The 20,039-nt window shown below is 47.9% G+C and overlaps 2 protein-coding genes across 2 annotated transcripts in view; both read right to left on the bottom strand.

Moving 5' to 3' along the window:
• Positions 1–827: 827 nt before the first annotated feature.
• GSDMB (gasdermin B) lies at positions 828–15,595 on the bottom strand. Its single transcript, XM_039873601.1, is given in 12 exon segments — positions 828–3,246; positions 3,706–3,778; positions 4,165–4,268; positions 4,271–4,299; positions 4,413–4,577; positions 5,274–5,297; positions 6,757–6,841; positions 7,437–7,609; positions 9,230–9,400; positions 11,533–11,636; positions 11,638–11,779; positions 13,035–15,595. Coding segments are annotated over 11 exon segments (1,200 nt in total). The 5' UTR covers positions 11,766–11,779; positions 13,035–15,595; the 3' UTR covers positions 828–3,102.
• Positions 15,596–15,825: 230 nt separating this feature from the next.
• The window catches only part of ORMDL3 (ORMDL sphingolipid biosynthesis regulator 3), a 6,794-nt gene continuing 2,580 nt past the window's right edge, over positions 15,826–20,039 (bottom strand). The window contains exons 2-5 of the mRNA XM_039873599.1: positions 19,662–19,666; positions 17,758–17,957; positions 16,895–17,046; positions 15,826–16,491 (exon numbers count right to left, since the gene is read on the bottom strand). Of these exons, the coding sequence (XP_039729533.1) occupies positions 16,356–16,491; positions 16,895–17,046; positions 17,758–17,931 (462 nt within the window). The 5' untranslated portion in view covers positions 17,932–17,957; positions 19,662–19,666 and the 3' untranslated portion in view covers positions 15,826–16,355. The remainder of the gene's footprint in view (positions 16,492–16,894; positions 17,047–17,757; positions 17,958–19,661; positions 19,667–20,039) is intronic.

Here is a 20,039-nt window from a genome sequence, read left to right as displayed (position 1 = left end):
AATCTAGAAGTTTTTTGTACCTCGCCTAGTCTTAGCCTTTCTCCACCTTGCTTTTGCTTCTCTCCTCCATTCTCTCTCCTTTCAGTGTCCCTTTCCTCTATCTTAAGAGCAAAATCAATAATTTCTTCAATATGTTTCTTGCAAAGTAGTTTCCCCCTTCTCCAAGACCTGTTGACATCCAGCTCCACAAGATCTTACCTGTCTCAAGGTAGCTTAACTAGCATTTTTCCAAAATGACTTCCTTCCCAACAGAGGTAAGCACAGTGTGTTTAGGGGTCTCTAACTCCAGCCTGGAGAGATACAGAAACTATCAGAAGGGGTTATTGCTTGGGCTAAGGGTTCTGAAGAAGGAGTTAGTAGAATCTCCCACATCCCTCCAAGCTCAAATAATGACTATCCCAACTGTCCCCATTTCGAAGTCATCTCTATCACCAGTTTCAACAGCTGGAACAGAAAATTCCTTCAGACATATGCAATCAATGTATTGAACTCCACTCTGGAATCAGAATGTGAGATGAGAAGAGAGAAATCGGCAGATTGAATATGAGCCTCAAGTTTCTGGGTCAGTTTAATCTCTCTTATAGCTATGAGCCATACAGAGGAAGAAGTAACCAAATTCTTTGGGAAACTGGGTTGACTACTGAAAAAGTGATATTTGAGCCACAGCTTAAAGGATAGATAAGGTGGGGGAAGGTAATCCAGGAAGAGGGAGAGTGCAACCTGTATTTTTAAAAAGCATGTCATTGTAAAAGTATATGGCATGTTCAAATAAAAGACTAATAGTTTGGTGTGGCTGGAATCAGTTTAAGGAAGAGGGAAAGGGACAATGTCAGAGGTTAGAGGAGAGTTATTAAACACTGTCATAATACCCTGCATTTTTTTTTATAACACTCTTCCAACTTAGAATTTTTTGTTCAATGTCTGTTTTTCCTAATATTCATCCTTATTATTGGGGAGTCAATAAATACTATCTAAAATTCATAAATCAAGGACAAATATAAGAATATCATTTTTAGTTGTAATAGTAACAAATAGAAAAACTAAAACTGTTAATATGACTGCCTCAAGAAAATGGGACTAGGTTAAAGGGTGAAGGAGTTTGAGAGGAAACTCAATATTTTTATATATATTCTTCTGCACTGTTCTAATGTTTTCATGTGCATATATTATGTTTTTAAATTAAAATTTTTATCAAGGTAAAAAAAAACTAAAGTGCCCATATCTTAAGTGTATAGCTTAATAAATGTTTACACATAACTACTATCCAGATCAAGATATTAAAATATTTCCAGTGCCAAAGATTCCTTCGTACCCCTTTCCAGGCAATACTGCCCCCACCATTCTGACATGTACCACCATCATATAGTTTTGCTTGTTTTTCACATGGAATCATACACTATGCTTTAAAAAAAATTTTTTTATTGATATGTAATAAAGTAAGGCATACTGATCTTAAATGTTAGCTTAGTGAATCTTTATATATTTACAGCACCCCACAGATTCCCTCCTGCCCCTTCCCAGTCAATACTGTCCCCATTAAGATAAGCACTATTTCGACTTCTATCACCATTGCCCATTCTTAAGCCTCATATAAATGGAATCATACAGTACATACATAACCACTCAGATTTTCTTTAGGATTGCCTGCCACGGGAAGCATTGTCAACTGAGAACCTCTAGCTGCTGCCCTGTAGCTCTACCTCCTGAAGTCAAGCTTCCCTGGACTGCTCCCAGCCAAACACTTAGCATAGCATGAGTACCAGGGCCTGGGCATTCCTGCCTGATGGGGATGCCTCCAGTAGATGACCTTTGTTCAGGTCAGCTTGGCTGAGACTCTCAGAACTGTACTGCAGTCTGAGACTCTTCCTACTCGATCCTTCCTTCCGTCACTCCTTTCACAGTTTTTAGACCTGCATTGTCATTTGAAGGCCTGCCATGCCTCTTTCTGCTCCCTGTCCCATTTTTTCTTCACAGGCTTTTCCTCTATTAAGTCTTTTGCACGTCTAATTCCATTTTGGCATCTGCTTCTCAGAGGACTCAAACATATTTATGTTCTTTCATCTGCTCAGCATTATGTATGTGAGAGTTATCCACATTTTTACACATAGCAGCAATTTGTTCTCTTTTATTGTATAAACATACCACAATATATGTATCCTTCCTAATGTTACTGGACGTTCAAAGAGTTTTCAGCTTGGAGCTCTTATGTTAACGTTCCTGTATACGCATGTCTTTTGGTGAATACGTGCACTCATTTCTCTCAGGAAGATGCCTAGGAAGTGGAGTTGCTGGGTCATGGCCATATGTTTAGCTTCAGTAGATACTGTCAAGCAACCTTCCTAAGTGCTTGACCGATATATACTCCTAACAGCATTTACGAGAATTCCCGTTGCGTGTAATATCTTTACATATTTAAAAGAAAAGATAACTTAGTTCCAAAGATCCAAAACAAATTTATATCATCCTAGATTCATTTTTAAATTACCTTTTTAAAAACTGTTGCACCAGAGAAATGTTAACATACCCCAAAATGTTAATAGTGGTTATATATCAGAGGGAATGGGGGAGCACAGAATACCTTGACCTTTGACTTTGAGAAATATTTGAAATGCTTTATAACAAGTATATTTCTTTTAATTACATCATCTTAAAAATATTAAATAGAACTAAAAGGCTTATGATGAAAAAGTCGTCTCCTGCATTCCTCTGCTCCTCTCCGTCCCACATCCCCCAGCTTGCACTCCTGTAATTACTTTCTAGCTTCCAAAGATGTGTTGCAATCTCTTACCTGCTGCCTCACTCTCTTTACTCTTCTCGGTTCATATCTTTTCTATTGCTTTACTGTCATTTAGTGAGGTTTCAGGAGGGAGAAGAAATTAATATGATCCCTCTGCCACTTTTAGTCAGAAATCTATGCATACAAACCAGGCTGGTTTTTGTACATTATCATGTAGGGAATGGGATGTATCAAAGAAGAGCCAACTGCTTGTTTTAAAGACATCATTCTGGTGACTGGGGGAGAAGCAGGGTGGGATGAGGATAGACCAGGGAGGGGAGCACCCAGGAGTTTGTGGAGAGAATGGTTAAAGAGCTAACATATAGTTAGGATGACGCAGAGGCAGGCTTCTCACTCAGCTGCAGCAGGATGGAGACAGCAACATAGAGGGCATGGAGAATCTGTGCCTCAGGGTCACAGCCCACACATTCGGGCTGCTCACCCCCGTTCTGATCCAGGACAGACTCCACCTAAAAGGAAACCCACCAGACTATAAAAGCTAGGAACAAGAAAATATACCAGAAATGACTAATACTTGGCCATACTCCTTAATCCTGAGCTCATGGCAGACCTAGTAATCCATCATGGCACTCTTTCCTGCAGAGCCTGGAGAGCCTGATACCTTCTCAACATAGTGACATTGGTACTGCTAACCCATCAGCGTTAGCACTTAAGATGGTGCCAACTGCCATCCTGGGACTAACAAGTTTCCTGCCCCCCTTTTTAGGCAAGTAACAGAGCCTAAAAATCCATCCCAAATTGTCCTGGAAACTGTATGTCCTGGGAATTGTCACAAACAAGCTGGATGGATGTGAGCTGACAGATAACTGTGAAGTAGGAAGGGACAGTACCCTGGGACTTCTGGGTCCCTTGAGAGCATGAGCATGTACTTCTACTGTGACCCTAGCCCTCAGCCTAGGCTATCTTGCCTGCTCCTTCAACAGAGGCAGGGTCCCCTTCTCTAGGGCCTCACCCACAAGCTCCTTCTCTTCAAACAGCTCTGGGGGTTTAAAAAAAAAAAAAAAAAGGAGGGTGGTTGTCAGAGAGGAGAGGCACATAGTGGGACAGGGCTTTAGTATCTGATCAGACCCAAAACAAATATCAGAGCAGGTTTCAGAGACCCTAGATGGAGTTATTCCAAAGGGCACCTGCTGTGGCTCTTGCTTCCCTCTTGGCCTGCAGGAGTCATAGACTGTGCCAAGGGGGAAAAGGAGGCAGTCCCTCAATTCCTGGCCTGGGGAAGATGGCTGGTTTCTGAAATGTGATGGTTTATCCTCATAAAATGTAAAGACAATGTATACCCCCTTCCTCCTAAGATCTGGTTCCCCACAGGTCCCTCTGCTTAGCATTGCCTCCATTCTAGCATACATGGAGACCCCTCCTCAGCCATCACGGCATCCAAGAAATCCATAATGGCCTCTGTGCGCATCTCTACCAAGATCCCAGCAGCATTAAAAAGGCTGCTTATGAGAGGACCTGCTGGGCTGTCCATCTGTGTAGCTCACCAGAGATCAGGACCTCCACCAGGAGATGGGAGGATGAGCGTTTGTCCCACTGTAGCAGGTTGTCTGCAGTGTGTCAACTGCCCTCTTCACTGGTTCCTCCCTCTCTTCACCCCAGTTCTTTTTTGGGCCTCTTACTCTTTGCTCTAGATCCTGCAGCTGCTCATCCTTGGTGAGGCACTTAGTGAGGCAGCTTAGCGCATCCTTTGGCTCCTCTTCAGTCAGATCCTGGAGGCCTCTCGCCGTGTCCTGCACTCTCTCCTTCATGTTTCTGATATCCTTCAAATTCAAGGACTTCCCTGTAGAGGCAGCAATTAAGAACCCAACCTACACAGCCCAACTAGCTCCACTACCAAGGCCCCTCTAGACTCCATTCTTTGTCTATTTTTCTTCTGGAGATCACCTCTAATATCTTCCTACCTTCTAATCTTTTCCTGTTAAAATGAAGGATTCTTCTTCCCTAACATCAACCATCATTGTCTCCCACCGACCCCACTTCCATCTCCCTAGCTCACCTCCAGTCTAGTACCAATCCCAAATTCTTCTCCACCTCCAGGAAATCAAAACTTATTCAGTCCTTGCCATTCCAAGTCCAGTCTTTAGACCATACTAGAATTAGTGAAGATTTAGAAGAAGAGCAGTGGTTCTCAGCCTTGACTGTGCAAGAGAATCACCTGGGATGTAATTAAAAACCCTGATGCCCAGGCCGCACCCCCAGATTGATTAAAATTTCTGGAGGTGGGATTCAGGCATCACCAGTTTCAAAGTTCCCCCAGGTGATGTCTATATACAACCAACAAGAACCACTGTGTTTAGAGGAGACAGATGCAACCTCCAGACTAAAGTTGAAATCTTGCTTTGGGCACAGTCTTGCCCTTTTTCTCCCAACCGCTGTCCTCTATACACATACCACCTGAGCTGCCAGTCCTTGAAGCCAGAGGGCTCACGGGTGAGTGGATGTAGCCTCCCCGAGCACAGCTGGCTCCCATCCTTACCTAGGTGAGATGAACTGTCTTTCTCTGCAAAGAAAGGAAGAATAATCTCTGAGAGTCTTTTGGTCGCCTCTAGTCCACTGTGGACATTCCATTCCCAGTGATGGAAGTTTTCATTCCTGGACTCTGAGCTCACTGCCCATGCCAGGGAGCCTGCATCCTCATCATTGTGTGTAAGTGTCAAAGCACTATATTTGCGGACCCATTCCCACATCCTCGGAGATATGCAGCCATAGGATTATGCCTGGATGATTGAAAAAGAAACAGGAGCCCAAAGAGGGCGCAGCATGCCCTCAGTCAGAGCAGGAACTAGAATCTATCTCCTGGCTCCTCTGTTATGACATTTAAGAATAACAAAGATTTACTCTTTTGAGCTAGCAAGACCTTGCCAGGACTGAACCTACAACTTCTAAAACTTCCAGGAATTTTTTGAATTTTCAATCACATCTAATCCTTCTCAAGGCTTCTTGGGCAGTATAATTCTTCTAGGATCCAGGGAAACACTCTGAAATTCCAGGGGAAGCCACATTCAGTGTAATCTGTCTAGTTTAACCCGTTCACTTTAAAATCAGGATAATCGTGGCTCAAGAGGCTATAGAGTAAAGGAATGAGAGAGCCAGGACTAGATCCTAAGACCATATGACTCCCAGTCCAGACCTCCTTTTACAGCCAGTGCTATCATATGAGAACTGGCCAGGTAATTCAAATGTGTTTCTTAGGCCAATAAGCCTTCAGTAAGGGCTGTGGCCCCAAGATCCAGCACGCTGATCCACACAAAGCAAGTCAAAGTTGTCAAAGCCTGGAAACTCTAGGCCAACATGCAATCCAACATACTTCTCCAACAGGTAGATTTTTTTCTCCTGCCCTTACCATAGTTTCTGCCCTTGGTGTACCCCATTACATTTTTAGCTTTAACAACTCTATAATTCCAGACCATTTGTTATTTGTAATTCCCTTTAAAAACAGTATCTTTGCCTATTCTGGAATAATGAACAGGATGTCCAGAAACTCACTCACCTTCTGGAAAGGATTTTGTTTTGCCAGAGAAGCAAATATCTAAACCAATGCAGAGAGAGAGAGAGAGAGAGAGACAGACAGACAGAGACCAATTATCAGAAAGACAGTTTTCTCTATGTAAATTCCTCTTGTCTTTCCTCGGTCATCACACTCTGCCCCCCACCAAAAAAAAAAAAAAAAAAAAAAAAAAAAAAAAACAACAAGCAAATGGATGATGAGATGGAAGTTAACGCATCTAAGGAAGGATTAATGTCATGATGGAACATATCCTAGGTCAGCGGTGTCTGAAGAAGGAGCCTCAGTCTTTCTTCCCCGTCCTGAACCCTCCCTCTTCCTTGGAACTTACTCCCATCTTCGAGCTCACCAGGGCCCCTCCAGGCTGATACAGAGCCTGGCTGAATCGACCTCCACCCTACTCATGTGTTCAGGTGCTCCCCCAACCCTGCCTGCCCCACCAAGCCTTACTTACTCATCCACTCCATGTTGGGGAAGACTAGCTGCTTTATTCGATAGCCCAGGCCATACTTGGCGGGGACAGTCACTGCCCTTTGGTGCTAAGAAAAAGCAGCCCACATCGATTGATCCCTAGGTGCTTACATAGTTATCTTGCCTAATCTCTCAAACGATCCTGGGAGGTAGACATTTCATCCACATTTTATTTATAGTTGAGAGAATCGAGGCTCAGAGAGGGTCAGTAGGTGAGCCAGTTTCACAGCTAAAAACAGGAGCAGAGCTGAAATTTGAACCCGCATCTGACCTCAAAACTCAAGTTGTTTCCACTGCGCATTCAACAAATGTTTATTGAGACCTGTTTTGTTCCAAGTACTGTGGCTCCTGCCCTCTTGCCTCCTAGAAGGGGAGACAGACAATGGATAAGCTAAAAACCCCCATGTAGTTATGAACCGTGGGAAGTACTGTGAAGCAGATGAACACAGGGCATCACTACAGAGTACCAGGGAGGAACTTAGCAATGCCACACACACATTCTTGGCAAGAGAAGTCATAAGAAAGCCAAGGAGCAGGCAAGATTTCTCAGGGAGGCCTAGAGGAAGAGCTGAAAAGCCTGGAGTCTGGGCTGGCATTCTCTTGACCCACAGTGGGTGGGCCCAGGCTGGTTCTCCTTTAGTCCTTGCCTCCCAGAACCGTAACTTTGCGTTCATATTTCAGACCGCAAAGATCCAACTGGCTCCAAAATGCAAATCTGCATTCACTTTTCAGGGTTTCCTTCTTTGCTGTCTCCAGAGTTTCAGTCGCCAAATACAGGTCTTCTCTCATTGTCTGGATTGATTGGAATGAAGTGGGTAGTTTTCTCTTCAGCTTCCCGGAGAGAATGGTGGTGGGGATGAGAGTTCAGGATCTCAGGGCCCCACCTCCCAGTGACATTTCTCCCTCTCCATCAGCTACTTCCTATTTGAGATGAAATGCTTCTGAGGCTGGAAAACCAAGGCACACAGCACCCCTATCACAGTTCATTTTATCCACTGTGGGAGCAGTAGGGTGCAAAGTGGAAAGGGAGCTAGCTCACTAGCCTTTACGGAAGACTACGATGTGCCAGCACCACGAGATCCTCCATACACTATTTCGTTTCACCCTCACCGCGACCCTATGATTTAGGCAGAAGTGCACTCATTTTTCACGAGGAAATTGAGGCTTAGGAACAAGAGGTAAGTAGTCCAAGGTTACACAGATGACAAGTGTAGAGCTGGAATTCAAAACCTAGTCTATATGAGTCCAATGTATGTGCCCTTCTCATAGTACTGAGATAGGCATCTGCCTAGCCCATAACACCCTCTTCTCTGAGAAGATGCTCCAGCTCCTCGCACTGGTCCCTGAGCTGCATTGTCCACTCTTGGGCTCCAGGAAGCATCTCTGATTCCAGAAGAAACTTCATGTTGTGACTAAACGTAGCCAGATGGAGCTTCTGATATTTGCAACCAAAAAACCCTCAAGGAAGATCTACATCCTTGCTTTTGCTGACCTTCTTCTACCTGTCCAGTACCCTCCCCCCAACTCTCTATAAACACACCACATAGCCTCATACGAGAAATAACAGGTGTTCGAGAAAAACTGAGTTCCCTTTGAAAAACTTCAAAGGCCCCTCCCCAGCAATACTGTGGTGGGGAAGTGTAGTTCAAAAAACAAGTAAAATTTCACTGTAAGCCTTTCAGTTTTAAATTAAAAAGGAAAAACAAAAGGTATCCACCTCATTCACCTGGAGGACTAGCCCCTGGATAAGCAGCTGGAAGAAAACATCAAAAATAAAATAATTGCTAAAGGGAAAGAAAGGCTGGTAATGTGCCTTTAAGTCCTTTGGAATGCCCTCAGCAATCAGAACCTCTGTGGCACTTGACTGGTTCCACCCTGGTGTGCTGGGGTGGTGGCACTGTCTATGCAGGAAATGTTCTATGAGGGTGCTTTGATTGCACTGTGCTTCACTTCAGCTCTCTTACTGAGTACCTACTGTGTGCTAGGGACAAACAAAGAGAGGTTAGTAAAGACAGTCTCTGGTCAAGAGTTGTTCTTAGTCCAGCGAGGGAGAGGGGCATGGAAACCTCTGGCTTGCCACAAGGCAGAGTAAAACAAGCACAAAAATACAGATTGAAACAATACTATCTAGGAAAACAGAGAAGAGAAGAGGAGCCTCTTGAAACCAGTAGCTTTGGTCCAAGTCAGAGAAATCAGTCACCCTGGAGCGTAGCAGGGATGCGAGTGAATTGAGGGGGGTCAGAAAGGTTCCTGGAGGCTGATCCTGGAAGAGCGAAAAGGCTTCCTGAAGGTGGAAAAGAAGGCAGCATGCTCGAGTAAGACTGTGTTGAGGGAGTGCTGGGAGTAGGGAGTGAGAGGCTGAACCAGCCAGGGTGCTCCCAAACTCAGATGCCATTGATACCCAGAATGGCTGCTCCTTCTTAACCTCCCCACTGCTGCCCATCTCCAGCCTCACCTGTTCTCAAGGGAATTCAGATATTGCTGGGATATCCGGGGCTCCAATATCTCGATTCTCTGTTCCTGGGACCCATGGAAGTCCCTTGCAATGGTTATTGCTTGGGGCAATTTCATTGTCAACATCCCCTTTGAGTCTACTGAGTCCACAACTTGGAACTCAGCCTTCTGACCTGGAAAGAGAAGGGTAAAAGTCACAATGATGTCTGGATTTCTGGAGGAAACTGCATTTTGGAATGGGTTGAGACATGACAGAACTGGAAATAGTGCCTGAAATCAGTCCTGTATGCATGACACTGATGTCTCAGGGCCCATTTGTTTCTTGAGCAATGTAAAAGTTTGTACTTTATCAGAGAGAAAAGAAAAATCAAATCTTATGCACACAAAGAGTACAGCATGGAGAAGGGGTAAAAAGACTAACTTTACAGTGGAGAAACTTGATAAACACTACCTCAGCCAGGTGACCAAGATAAAACACCAACAGTGAAAGCCATGTTGACAGTAGGTACCCTTGATTATGATGTAATGAGAATGGTACTTTACCTCTATTGTCTTCTTCCCCAAAACTCATTATTACTTCAATCTAACCATGAGAAAAAGACACCGGATAAATTCCAATAGAGAGGCATCCTACAATATGCCTGACCAGTACTCCTTAAAACTGTCAAGGTCATCAAAAACAAGGAAAGTCTGAGAAATTGTCACAGCCAAGAGGAGCTTAATGAGATATGACAACTAAAAGTAATGTAGTGTCCTGGACAGGATCCTGGAACAGGAAAGAGACATTAAGTAAAAACTAAGAAAATCTCAACGAAGTATGGCCTTTAGTTAGTAAAATAAACAAACAAAAACCTATGCACACTTTAACGACATTGTCAGCACCAGATAATTAAAAAATAAATAATCCATTTCAAAAAGGAGCAGGCCAAGTTGCTAAAAATAAATTCAAATTACCAATTTACTTCATTCGTACAGAGTTTTTTAAAGGTTGGTTTCACCTCTGCCTCTGAATTTTTTATGCAAACAGACTTTCCCTTAAAGGAAGTTAACTGACTTAGTCAAAATTTTTTTTCTGTACTCACACTTTGCCTGTGCCTCTGGGGAGTATTATGATCATGGCGAAACATCCTAGTCTTGGTTTAAAGTTGTTGTTTTTTTTTCTGTTTTTAGTGAACTGGTCATTTGGCAAACTGATTTTTTTGAGAACTAGCTTTTAGTAAATTGGTTCTTGGCAATTTGCTTTTCGGAAAATTGACTAAGAGTCTTTGAAAAATACTAATCTGAAATTTTCCTAAATCCCCTTTGCTTGCTTAATTAAACTCCACTGTGGAAACATCCGCCACCTCCGAGTAATCTGGGCACTGCTCTTGGTCACATAACAGCGGTACCTGGCACATGGCAAGTGCTCTCAAACCGTAGAGTGGTACTGTTAGAATTCTTTTCCATCTCTTGGTGAAACTTAAATGGGCTATAGCTGAGATGTCTGAACTGTAATAACTCCTCTCTATGAGCCATAAGTCTCCAAGTAAGGGTTCAATAACTTACCCTGGGGCTTCTAAAACCCAAGAAACCCCAGGAATAGCAGAGCTGGAGGCAAGAGAATGGAATAGAACTTCTGTAAATCCCCTCAAGCCTTTAGGGAGTTTCTGCTCACCAGTCACTTCCTATTCAGTCATGATCTCTAGGGAACATGAAAGGATAATAATAATAATGGCCATCAGCAGAATGATTGGGATGAACTTTTACTGAATGTTCCTTTTGTGCAGATATTGTAATAAATGATTTACGTAATTTATCTCATTTGATTCTTGAAACAGTCTAATTGCGTTTACAGATAAGGAAACAAACTTAGAGAGATGAAGCAACTTGTCCAGGGGTCACCCAGCTCTAAGTGGCAGAACCAGGCTTAGAAACCAGATGTCCCCAGCTCTACAGCCTGCATCTTTTCTTAACCACTGAGCAAACTTGCCTCCATTTTTTACCCATTTAAATGATAAACATATAAAGACGTGAGAAGACATCAGCTAATTTAAAAGTAAATTATTTACAAAGGGAAAAAATGAGAAAGGAAGACCATTTAGGAATAGTTTCCAAGAAAAATAAACTTCCACTTCTCCCGTTCCCTTCTTCTCTTGCGGCTCTTCCGTGCATTTCGTAAATTGAGGTGTGTGGACATGTCTATACAAATTCTACAGTTTCTTTGTTGACTGGTTGACCTGGTTGATGGCAATGGGGAGTTGAATGTGGGATGCAGTAGGAGGGGGCTGTCTACTGGCTGGCCATCTCACATGTACTTCATACTGACCTGAGAACACAGAATCCAGCTTATCAAACTGCCCTTCACTCTCCCCTCTCTCCAGTATGTCCTCCAGGGTGAGGTCTGTACTGTAGTACCGGCAGCCCAAGAAATTTCTTCCTCACCAGACAGAAGCAATGAAGTCTGTTAGCTTCAAGGATACTTCTGACAGCAATCATATCACCTCCAGCGTCCAACTCTTGGACCACAATTCTTGTGTTTGTCTCAAATACACTGGGCATTGTGTGTGGACCGGCTGGGAAAAGGAAGCCAATTTCAGTCTGGGGGATATTGGTTCAGGTTTCTAAATCTTCTACCTTTGGCAGCCTGGGGTCAAGGAAGATCCAATAGTTCTAAGACAACCAGGACTTGGGATTATTTGCCTTCCCTGTTTCTAGAAGGCAAGGTGGTCGCTATACACTAAGGTGGGGTGACCACTGCCAATACCAGATTCTCCTCCACTCCTCACGGAATGCTTCTAGAGGAAAGATAGAGCAGTGATTGCCCCCAAACAAAAAGTGAGACCTGTTTTCTCCATCTCCCACAGCAGAGTTGCCCTCTTGCCCAGAGAGACCTTGATGGGTGGGAAGGCAGGCCCACCGTCCCCCAGACAGACCCTCACCAGTGTTGATGAAGAGACCCCAGGAAGGGATGAGGTACATGGCTGCCCGACCTCACATTGGCTCTGACTCCTGGGCCTCCCTCCCTTGCTTTATTCTGTGAGGCAGTTGGATGGGTGCCCCTGCCAACCATGTCTCACCAAGACAGTGGTAAGTGGCCTCAGAAGGCAACAAAAAAGAAAGGATGGAGCGCACGAGTGGCTCGGAACTGGGCGCCCTGGCCAGTACCCCCCACACACACCGCAGGTCCTCTCGCCTCAGTTTCTCGTCACTTTCTGAAGGGTCCCTTATACTTTGTAAACTAAAATGAATCTCAAAGCCCCACCTGGGGCATCTCCCCACACCCACCCACTCTCCCCTTTACCTTGTCCTGGTCTAACACTGACCCCTGTACCTAACTCCCCTGCCCTGCAGGACCCTCCAGAGGCCCATCACCAGTCCAAACTGACACAGCTGCTGCTTCCCCAATGCCATTCAGCAGCAGCTCTTTGTCTCCACCATAGTGGACACTTTAGGCTCTCTTACCGCCAAATCCTTCTTATACTCTCCCCTCCCCTTCCATTCATCAATCAGCAACACTTTTCTTTTGCGATCTCTTTCCCTTTTCTCAGGCTCTGTTGCTTCTCTCCTGTGGCCAGGCCTCCCCTCACAAGCTTCTTGGGTTTCGCATCTGCATCCTACTTCTAGCCACCTTCCCCTAAGTCCCTTCTGGCTTGTCCAGGCATCTACTCACCCATGCTCCCCCTTCTCTGTGCCTGCCCTCATCATGGCAGCCAACTCTCAACTCACTCCAGTCCTAGGAATTCTTCTGGATGTCTGGAAAGGCAGTGCCCAAGGCCCACAGGCCCATCTCAGGTACCACCCACCTCTCCCCCATCCTCAGCCACTCACCAGAAATGGAGATTGTGAGAATCCCCTCTGTAAGATCTCCGAAGTGCCTGGCCAGTGTCTCAGGAAGCTATAATAAGGAATTGAAAGGAATCGGAAAGTTGGGTAGAGCTAGGTGCCCCACCTCTCAGGCCCTTAGATAAGCCATATTATGGCTGGAGGAAGATAAGGCAGGCCTGGTGAGGGGCGGGGCGGGGGAAAGAACCCTTCCCACATCTTAGATCCAGTATGTGTATGTATATATGTACACACATGTGTATATGTACACGCACACACACGCAAAGTGAGTAGGTGAGTCTGGGCCAGAGAATGGTGCAGAATGAGGCGCACTGGGCTGTGCAATCCAGTGAGTTTGGAATAGAGAAATAGAATATGGGTAGGTACCAAGTGCCCACTGCACCAAGGATATGAGAGTGATCTCACTGGAACCAACTACCCAAATGCTATGCTATGGTGGACAGCACTGAAGACTGAGAGAGCAGCAGTATCTAACACCCGTATGGACTGGCTGGGCTGGTAAGGAAGACTGAGCCTCGCTTCCTACCACAGGCTCCCATATGGCCCTCTCAGGAAGACGCCAACACTTGTCCTCCTCACTCACCTTTTTCCAGAGAAGGTGAAAAAGGATGAGTACCTCTGGCTCCACCCCTCAGTCAGAGATAAGCGCCCAAGCCCCGTCTGTCTTCTGGCCTCTGCCTCCTTCCATTCTAAAAGAACATTTCAGGAGATGATGATGGAGGTAGTAACAGCAGCAATACAAATATGGCCACCGTGTTCAGCATTGACTACTTGCTAGGCATTGGCTAATCCTCACAACGGCCCTGAGAGGTGTTATGCTTATACAACAGAGGAGGAAACTGAAGCTCAGAGAAGTGTCTTGACAGACCACGGAGCTAGTTAAGTGACAGAGCTGGGATTTGAACCCAGATTATTGTTGCTGTGTCCCAGCCCCTCATCTGACTGCACTCTCAGGTCCACGGAGGCTTCCAGGGTAGCCCCGCCCCCAGGACCCAGGCTGCATTTCTCCCAGTGCTGTGTGGGCCTCACTCAGGGGCAGACAGGGAATGGAGGAGGGAGGTGGACTTGGGCAAAGATCCTGAACTCTTCCTGACACCCACTCCAAGGTCATCGTGATGCTGGAGTCTGGCCAGAGACGAGCCCTGGCTGTGGGGGGGCAGCTCCTCCCTCCCATACAGGACTTTGTACTTGTCCCGGGAACAACAGATGATACTGCACAGAACAAGCTGAAAGGCCAGGAATCTTGGAGACAAAGAGTTACTTCACTAAAGGACTCCTGCCTCTCTGGCCACCTGAGCCTAAACCAGCCTGAGGGGTCGCTTCTTCCCCTGTCACTCACAGGAGGAAGCATGAAGACTCTTCTGAAGACAGAAAGGCCAGGAGGAGATGCGGCCCTCCCAGGAGGGAACACTGCGGGGAAGAGAAGTCAGAAAGTGGAGAGGCATTCAGAGAAAAAGGATGAGTACCTCTCAGGACTCTCGACTTCATTTACAAAGCCTTTGCTGAACTGACCCCCTCCCAGGGCACAAGCCATTTCTCTGCCAGCCAAGCCTGGCTCAGCCACCCTGTCCACAGCCTGCCCTGTCAGAGGAACAGCCAGGCAAAGTCACAGAGCAGAATTCTACTGAGGCTGCTTCCAGTTCCTTCACTGTCTCCTTGCTCTGGGGACAGTAGGAAAAACAGCAGTCCCAGGGTCCATCCCACTATCCAGGCAAGAGGGTCCAACGGATGCTCCCACACTGCCCTCAGCAGGAGCCACTGCCCACACCCTTGCCCCCTTCCCCAGGGCCCTTCAGGAAGCAGAGGCCAGACTCAGGGCGAAACAAGAACACATTGTCCTTTATTTACGTTTCTCAGAATACTGTACAAAGGGAGTAAAAATCCTATTCACACTTTGCTTAGAAAGATTTTGAGGTGAAAGTTCCCTATGATATATGGGTGGGGGTTGGGGGGACCAGGAGGCAGAAAACAGAGCCAATGCCCTCCCCTCCTCCCTCAGGGCCCTGGAGCAGGGCACAGGCACCCACACCTTCTCAAAGGTAACACAGACCCTAGTCAGAATGGGAGGGAAAAGGTGACACCTCAGGCTCCTGCCCCACCTCTCTTCTCTTCAGTGAGGAGACAGGGCTTGCAGGCCACTCCTTGCTCCTTCCACCGCCCAACACAAGCAGAGACCGTGTAGGACGCTGCAGCCCACCAACTCGTTTGGGAGTGGCCCCAACAGCCCCACGTGTGCATGCCACTCAAGGGGCCCTGCCCCAGCGTCAGTCTGCACAAGGAGGCTATGGGGTGAAGGACTGCAGAAGGGCCCCACCATTCATCATTCCCAGTTTCCCCATGTCCCTCATATCACTGCAGAAGGCAGTGTCAAACTGGACCTGTGCTTACGATGACTCACAGGCCTCTTCCACCCATCGCTACCCCTTCACACCATGCTGTGGGGGAAGTAACTCTCCGAGCCTGCCCCCTGCTCCCTGACCACTTCCCAAAGGATAAGGTTGGGTCTAGCTTCTGTCCCTCCCTCCTCCCTCTCTCACATCCTCCACTCCTCCTGACACCAGTCTCTGCTGCTAGGTGACATCCTTCTTCTAAGTCTCAACTCACCATCCCCACACCTTCTCCCATCCCCTCCCCTCCTCCACCAGGGCAGGATGGCAGCAACCCTGGTCCCCTGACCTCTGAGACCAGGACACCCACACCCAGCCCCACCATTCCTCTCCTTACCCTCCTGACTTCTACCCACTTCCCGGCATGGGTTGGAGGGGAGTTGCCAAAAGCAAGAGACTTGGATTAGACAGTTCTCTACCCAGAAGGATGAGGCACCGTCACGCACTGGCTTTCACACATAAACAAACTGAGGGTCATCCTAAAGGTTTCAGAACTAAAATGAAACGATCTAGAAGCTGTACCGTCCCCTTGGTGAGGTTAAAGTGCTTTAGCGGTCTGAAGACGAGCAAGTCAGCAGGGGTTTTCCCTGGCCTCTTGTCCCAACCTCACAGATGTGTTCAGCCTGGGAGCCCAGCCCATTCCATGGCCACCTCCCACCCCCACCCCCAGAGTCTCTATCCAAAAGGCAAAAGGAAAAGATCAAAAAAATCAGAAGGGTCAGAGCCTGGAGGCGGGGGCCACCCCAACCCCACTACAAGCTACTTCAAGTCAGCTACTTGGGGAAGTGAGAGGGAAAACTAGGGCCCAGAGGCTCAACTCCCATCTCTGGCAGCATCCAGAGGATCCTTCTGTCTTCAGCATCACAGCACAGGCTTTGACCCCTCTCCTGCCATCTGGGCAGGGAAAGGGGCTGTACCCTCAGTACTTATTGATTCCAAAAATCCGGACTCCATGGAGCTGGGGCAGCTTGGGGATGAGCACACTCATCAAGGACACAGTGTTGAGGATGAAATGGATCTGGTCGTACTTAGTATAGAAGCTGGTGAGGAAGTACCTGGTGGGGAAGGTTTGGGAGAGATATAAGATTCTATTTGAAAGACTCCTTCCTCCCTCACCCTCAGTAGGAAGAAGCAAATTCCCGACCACTGGGATGTTGTGGCAAAAGGCCTCAGAACAGAAGGAAGGTGGCAAGATCCCTCCCAACCCAGTCCCCTTGCTTTACCCCAGGCCTGTGGGCCTACTTCACTGGCAGGAAGGAAGCCCCAGTTAGGAAAAGACAGGACCAGGGAGGTGCAAGGCCCGAGCCCAGCATATGATCAAGGACACTCCAACTTCCCTTCCTCTCCTCATTCCTATGCCCAGTGCTAAGCTGGGGAGGGGCTTAGGCCTGGTGGGGCCCCAGGGTCCCCCAGACCTTGGCCTGCCTGCTAGTGTCCTCCTCTACCCGAGGCACTCACAGCACAATGGGTGTGATGGTCAAGAACTTCCGAGACGCTGTGAATTGGACCCCGTAGTCCATCTGCTCCCAGTGGGTTAGCAACCTCGCCTTGCCCTGGTCCGGGGTCTCGAAGGGTGTCCCCTTCACCGTATGTAGGAAGATGTACATGCCCTGGAGGAAGGGCCCTTCATTAGAGGACACAAAAGGCAAAAGGCCCTACAGCTCAGCTCCTCCACCCCAGTCACAGAAGTGGGCACCAGGTGATCTGGAGCCTCCCTCTGCTGGGCAGGGGCATGTGATCTGGAGGTCAGGATGAAGCAGCTGGGAGCCTGGCAGGAGAATAAGGGAACCCGCTGGGTGAGAGGGCAGGCCCAGCATGAGACACAGCCCTCCAGCCCCATGGGAGCCTCCCTGGCCACTGGGAAGGGGCAAGCTGATGGAAAGGAACTAGGCCCCTGCTTGCCCAGCAAAGGTGAACAAGGTAGCAACCAGGTGGTGCGGGAACACAGAGGGTCAAAAAGTTTGAGATCCTAATTTGGGAAAGGGGAATTTCTGCATCAGGCTAGGCACCTGGGTCCTGGGAACTCTCTGGAACCTTAGTTCAGCTCTTAATGGACCGTCTTCCAGGTCCACAAGGTACCCCATCCTGGAGATGTGGACAAATCTGCAGATTTTATTCCTCTTACTGGAGTGCACAGGGTTGGAACCCAGAAGGGGGGAGTGGGGCAGAGATGAGAGCTGGGTCTAGGCTCCAGTGACAGATGTTTTTATCACGTCACATGTCACCTTGACTTCTGGCCCATGTCTGAGGGCTCCTCCTACTCCTCGGCCCCACCAAAGAGTAGTCCACATCATTGGGGAGAGCGGCAGGCAGGCCCTCACCATGTTGTGGATGAGGTTGGTGAGGGTCCAGACGACAGGGACGCTCACGAAGGGGATGCTGAGCAGCACGACGTGGAGGAGCCCGATGGCCAGCACATAGGAGAGCCAGATGCCGCGGCTGTTCATCACCCGTGTGTTGGGGTTCACCTCGCTGTGTGCCGTGCCCACATTCATCCTGCTGCCCCTCTCCTGCTGCTGTTCTGCAAACAAGCAGCACAGGTGAGACAGGTCACACCACTTTCCCTGCCCCCTCACACCCTCCAAATCCTGAGGGAGGAAGGCTCTGATCTCCCCAAGAACTCCAGGCAGTTCTACTGTTTTGAGTCACAAACAAAGAGGCCAGAGAAGGTCCATGTGGACTTAACTCTATTCATTTCCCAATGCTGAGTTAGGATAAACACCAGGTTGCCTCATACAACAGGACCATGCCTTTCCAGGAAGGCTGCCTGGGTAGACAGGTCATCAAGAAGCATTCGGCCCCAGTACAAAGAAACCTCTGCCCATCCTTCAGTCTCATTCTCCAGAGCAATCCCATGAGGGCTCTTTTCCCAGGAAGCCCAGAGGAGGAGAGAAGAGGCCCATTCCCAAGAATCACAAGGCATAACCCCTGCTGGCTGTCTCACTGACGGGGGACATTTCTTTCCCTTCCTTACCTTCCCCGTCAGAAGAAACAAAAGGAGGTAGGGCCTGCAAGGACAGGAGTGAATGAAATATTTGGGGGGGTCACTCCTTCTACCCATCTCCCCTAATTTTTCAGTCCTGGGTCTCCCCTAACCCTGACCCAGGAGGACTGACAGGGTAAAAAGAGAGAGGGAGGGAAGAGAAAACAACAGACTAGGGATAACCTTTGCCCAGACCTAGAAGCCTCCTTCTTGGTGACACAAAACAACCCATACAGATGTTTTACCCATTCGGCAGCCATCCAGGCTAACCCTCGTGATGCCACCCACTCTGCTGCCAAACCAACAGGGCCCTTTTCCCCACCAGAGAGGCGAGGACAGAGAACATGGCCAACAACTATAGCTCCAAAGGTAGATGGAACCCACACCAACATACCCCTCCTGAAGACAAAATCACACCTGCAGACTCTCTCCTGCCCCCTTTCCTCTCTGCTCCACCCATCCTCACCCCGGCCTCCATTCTCAGCATCTGTTTCTAGGTGTAAGCAGCACCATGCCTTCCCTTGTCCACTCCAATGACAGAAGCATGCACCAGGAGGAATCAGAGGGCTGCCCTTGATGCCCAGGAAACAATGCATGCCAGTTGCATTCCTGGATGCAGGTAAGGAGAGGAATGAGCAGCCCCCCTTGTCCAAAGCTCAGCTGTCCCCAGCCCCCCGAGGGCCCTGTGACCAGGAGGAGGTGGGAACAGATGGTATGTTTGTACTGACTCACCTCCTAAGCTGAGGGAAGGTCCTGCCTGATAGACTCTAAGGGCATCACCATGGTATCAGCTCCATCTTTCCCAGGATGCGGCAGAAAGAGGTCCCAGATGGGAATATCCTGGAAGTGCCCAGAAGACCACCTCCCTCACCCTGCTACGACGAACTCCCTCAGACTCAGTTGCTATCTATCTCTGGCTAGGACCACAGCCAAGCCTGCATAGGAGCCAGAATTCTCAAGGATCAGTTCTTCACTTCCAGGATAATGGGAACAACTTTCCTCTTCTCAGACAGCTCCAAGTTTAGAGACCTAAGGGGAAACGTGACACACGACACACCTTCCCAACATGTAAACATTCTTGAGACAACCTAGGGTGCATCCTAGAAGATGCAAAGCTCCTGGGCCCACCAGCTCAGCCCATTTGGGTGGATAATTGGGCCCAGCAGAAACCCAGGGAACTAGAAAACCAGGACTGGCTCAGTTGTTTACCTTCCCAGGGGCTTTGGGTTGTTATGCTAACACAGCTCCTGGGACACCTACTACGCAAAAGCCTCCACCTGGCAAAAGCCTCCACCTGGCGGGGGAGGAGGGCTGGCTAGGAAGTGAGGAAGACTAAGCGGAGAGAAACAGTTCCTCAAGTCTGACCAGATTCTGCTGCTCCTCTCCACTAGACTTCTAGCCCTCCCTGGTATTTTGCCCAGAAGTGCCAAGAACGCTGCTGAATCCCAGACCACCCTACACTCCTTTCTGGATGAAACAGGGCATCCAATGAAGCCTGATGAGACTAGGAGGGGCCTAGACCTAGGACCTGACACCCTGTGAAGCAGCTTCTGAAAGCATGAATGCTATCTTCCCTGAGAGCAGAAATCCCAGGAGGCACCCCCCCCCCCAAAAAAAAAA

The sequence above is a fragment of the Pteropus medius genome, unplaced genomic scaffold, assembly GCF_902729225.1.
Source record: "Pteropus medius unplaced genomic scaffold, Ma_sr-lr_union100, whole genome shotgun sequence".
Taxonomy (NCBI): Eukaryota; Metazoa; Chordata; class Mammalia; order Chiroptera; family Pteropodidae; genus Pteropus; species Pteropus medius.
This window is presented reverse-complemented; position numbering and strand designations above follow the sequence as displayed.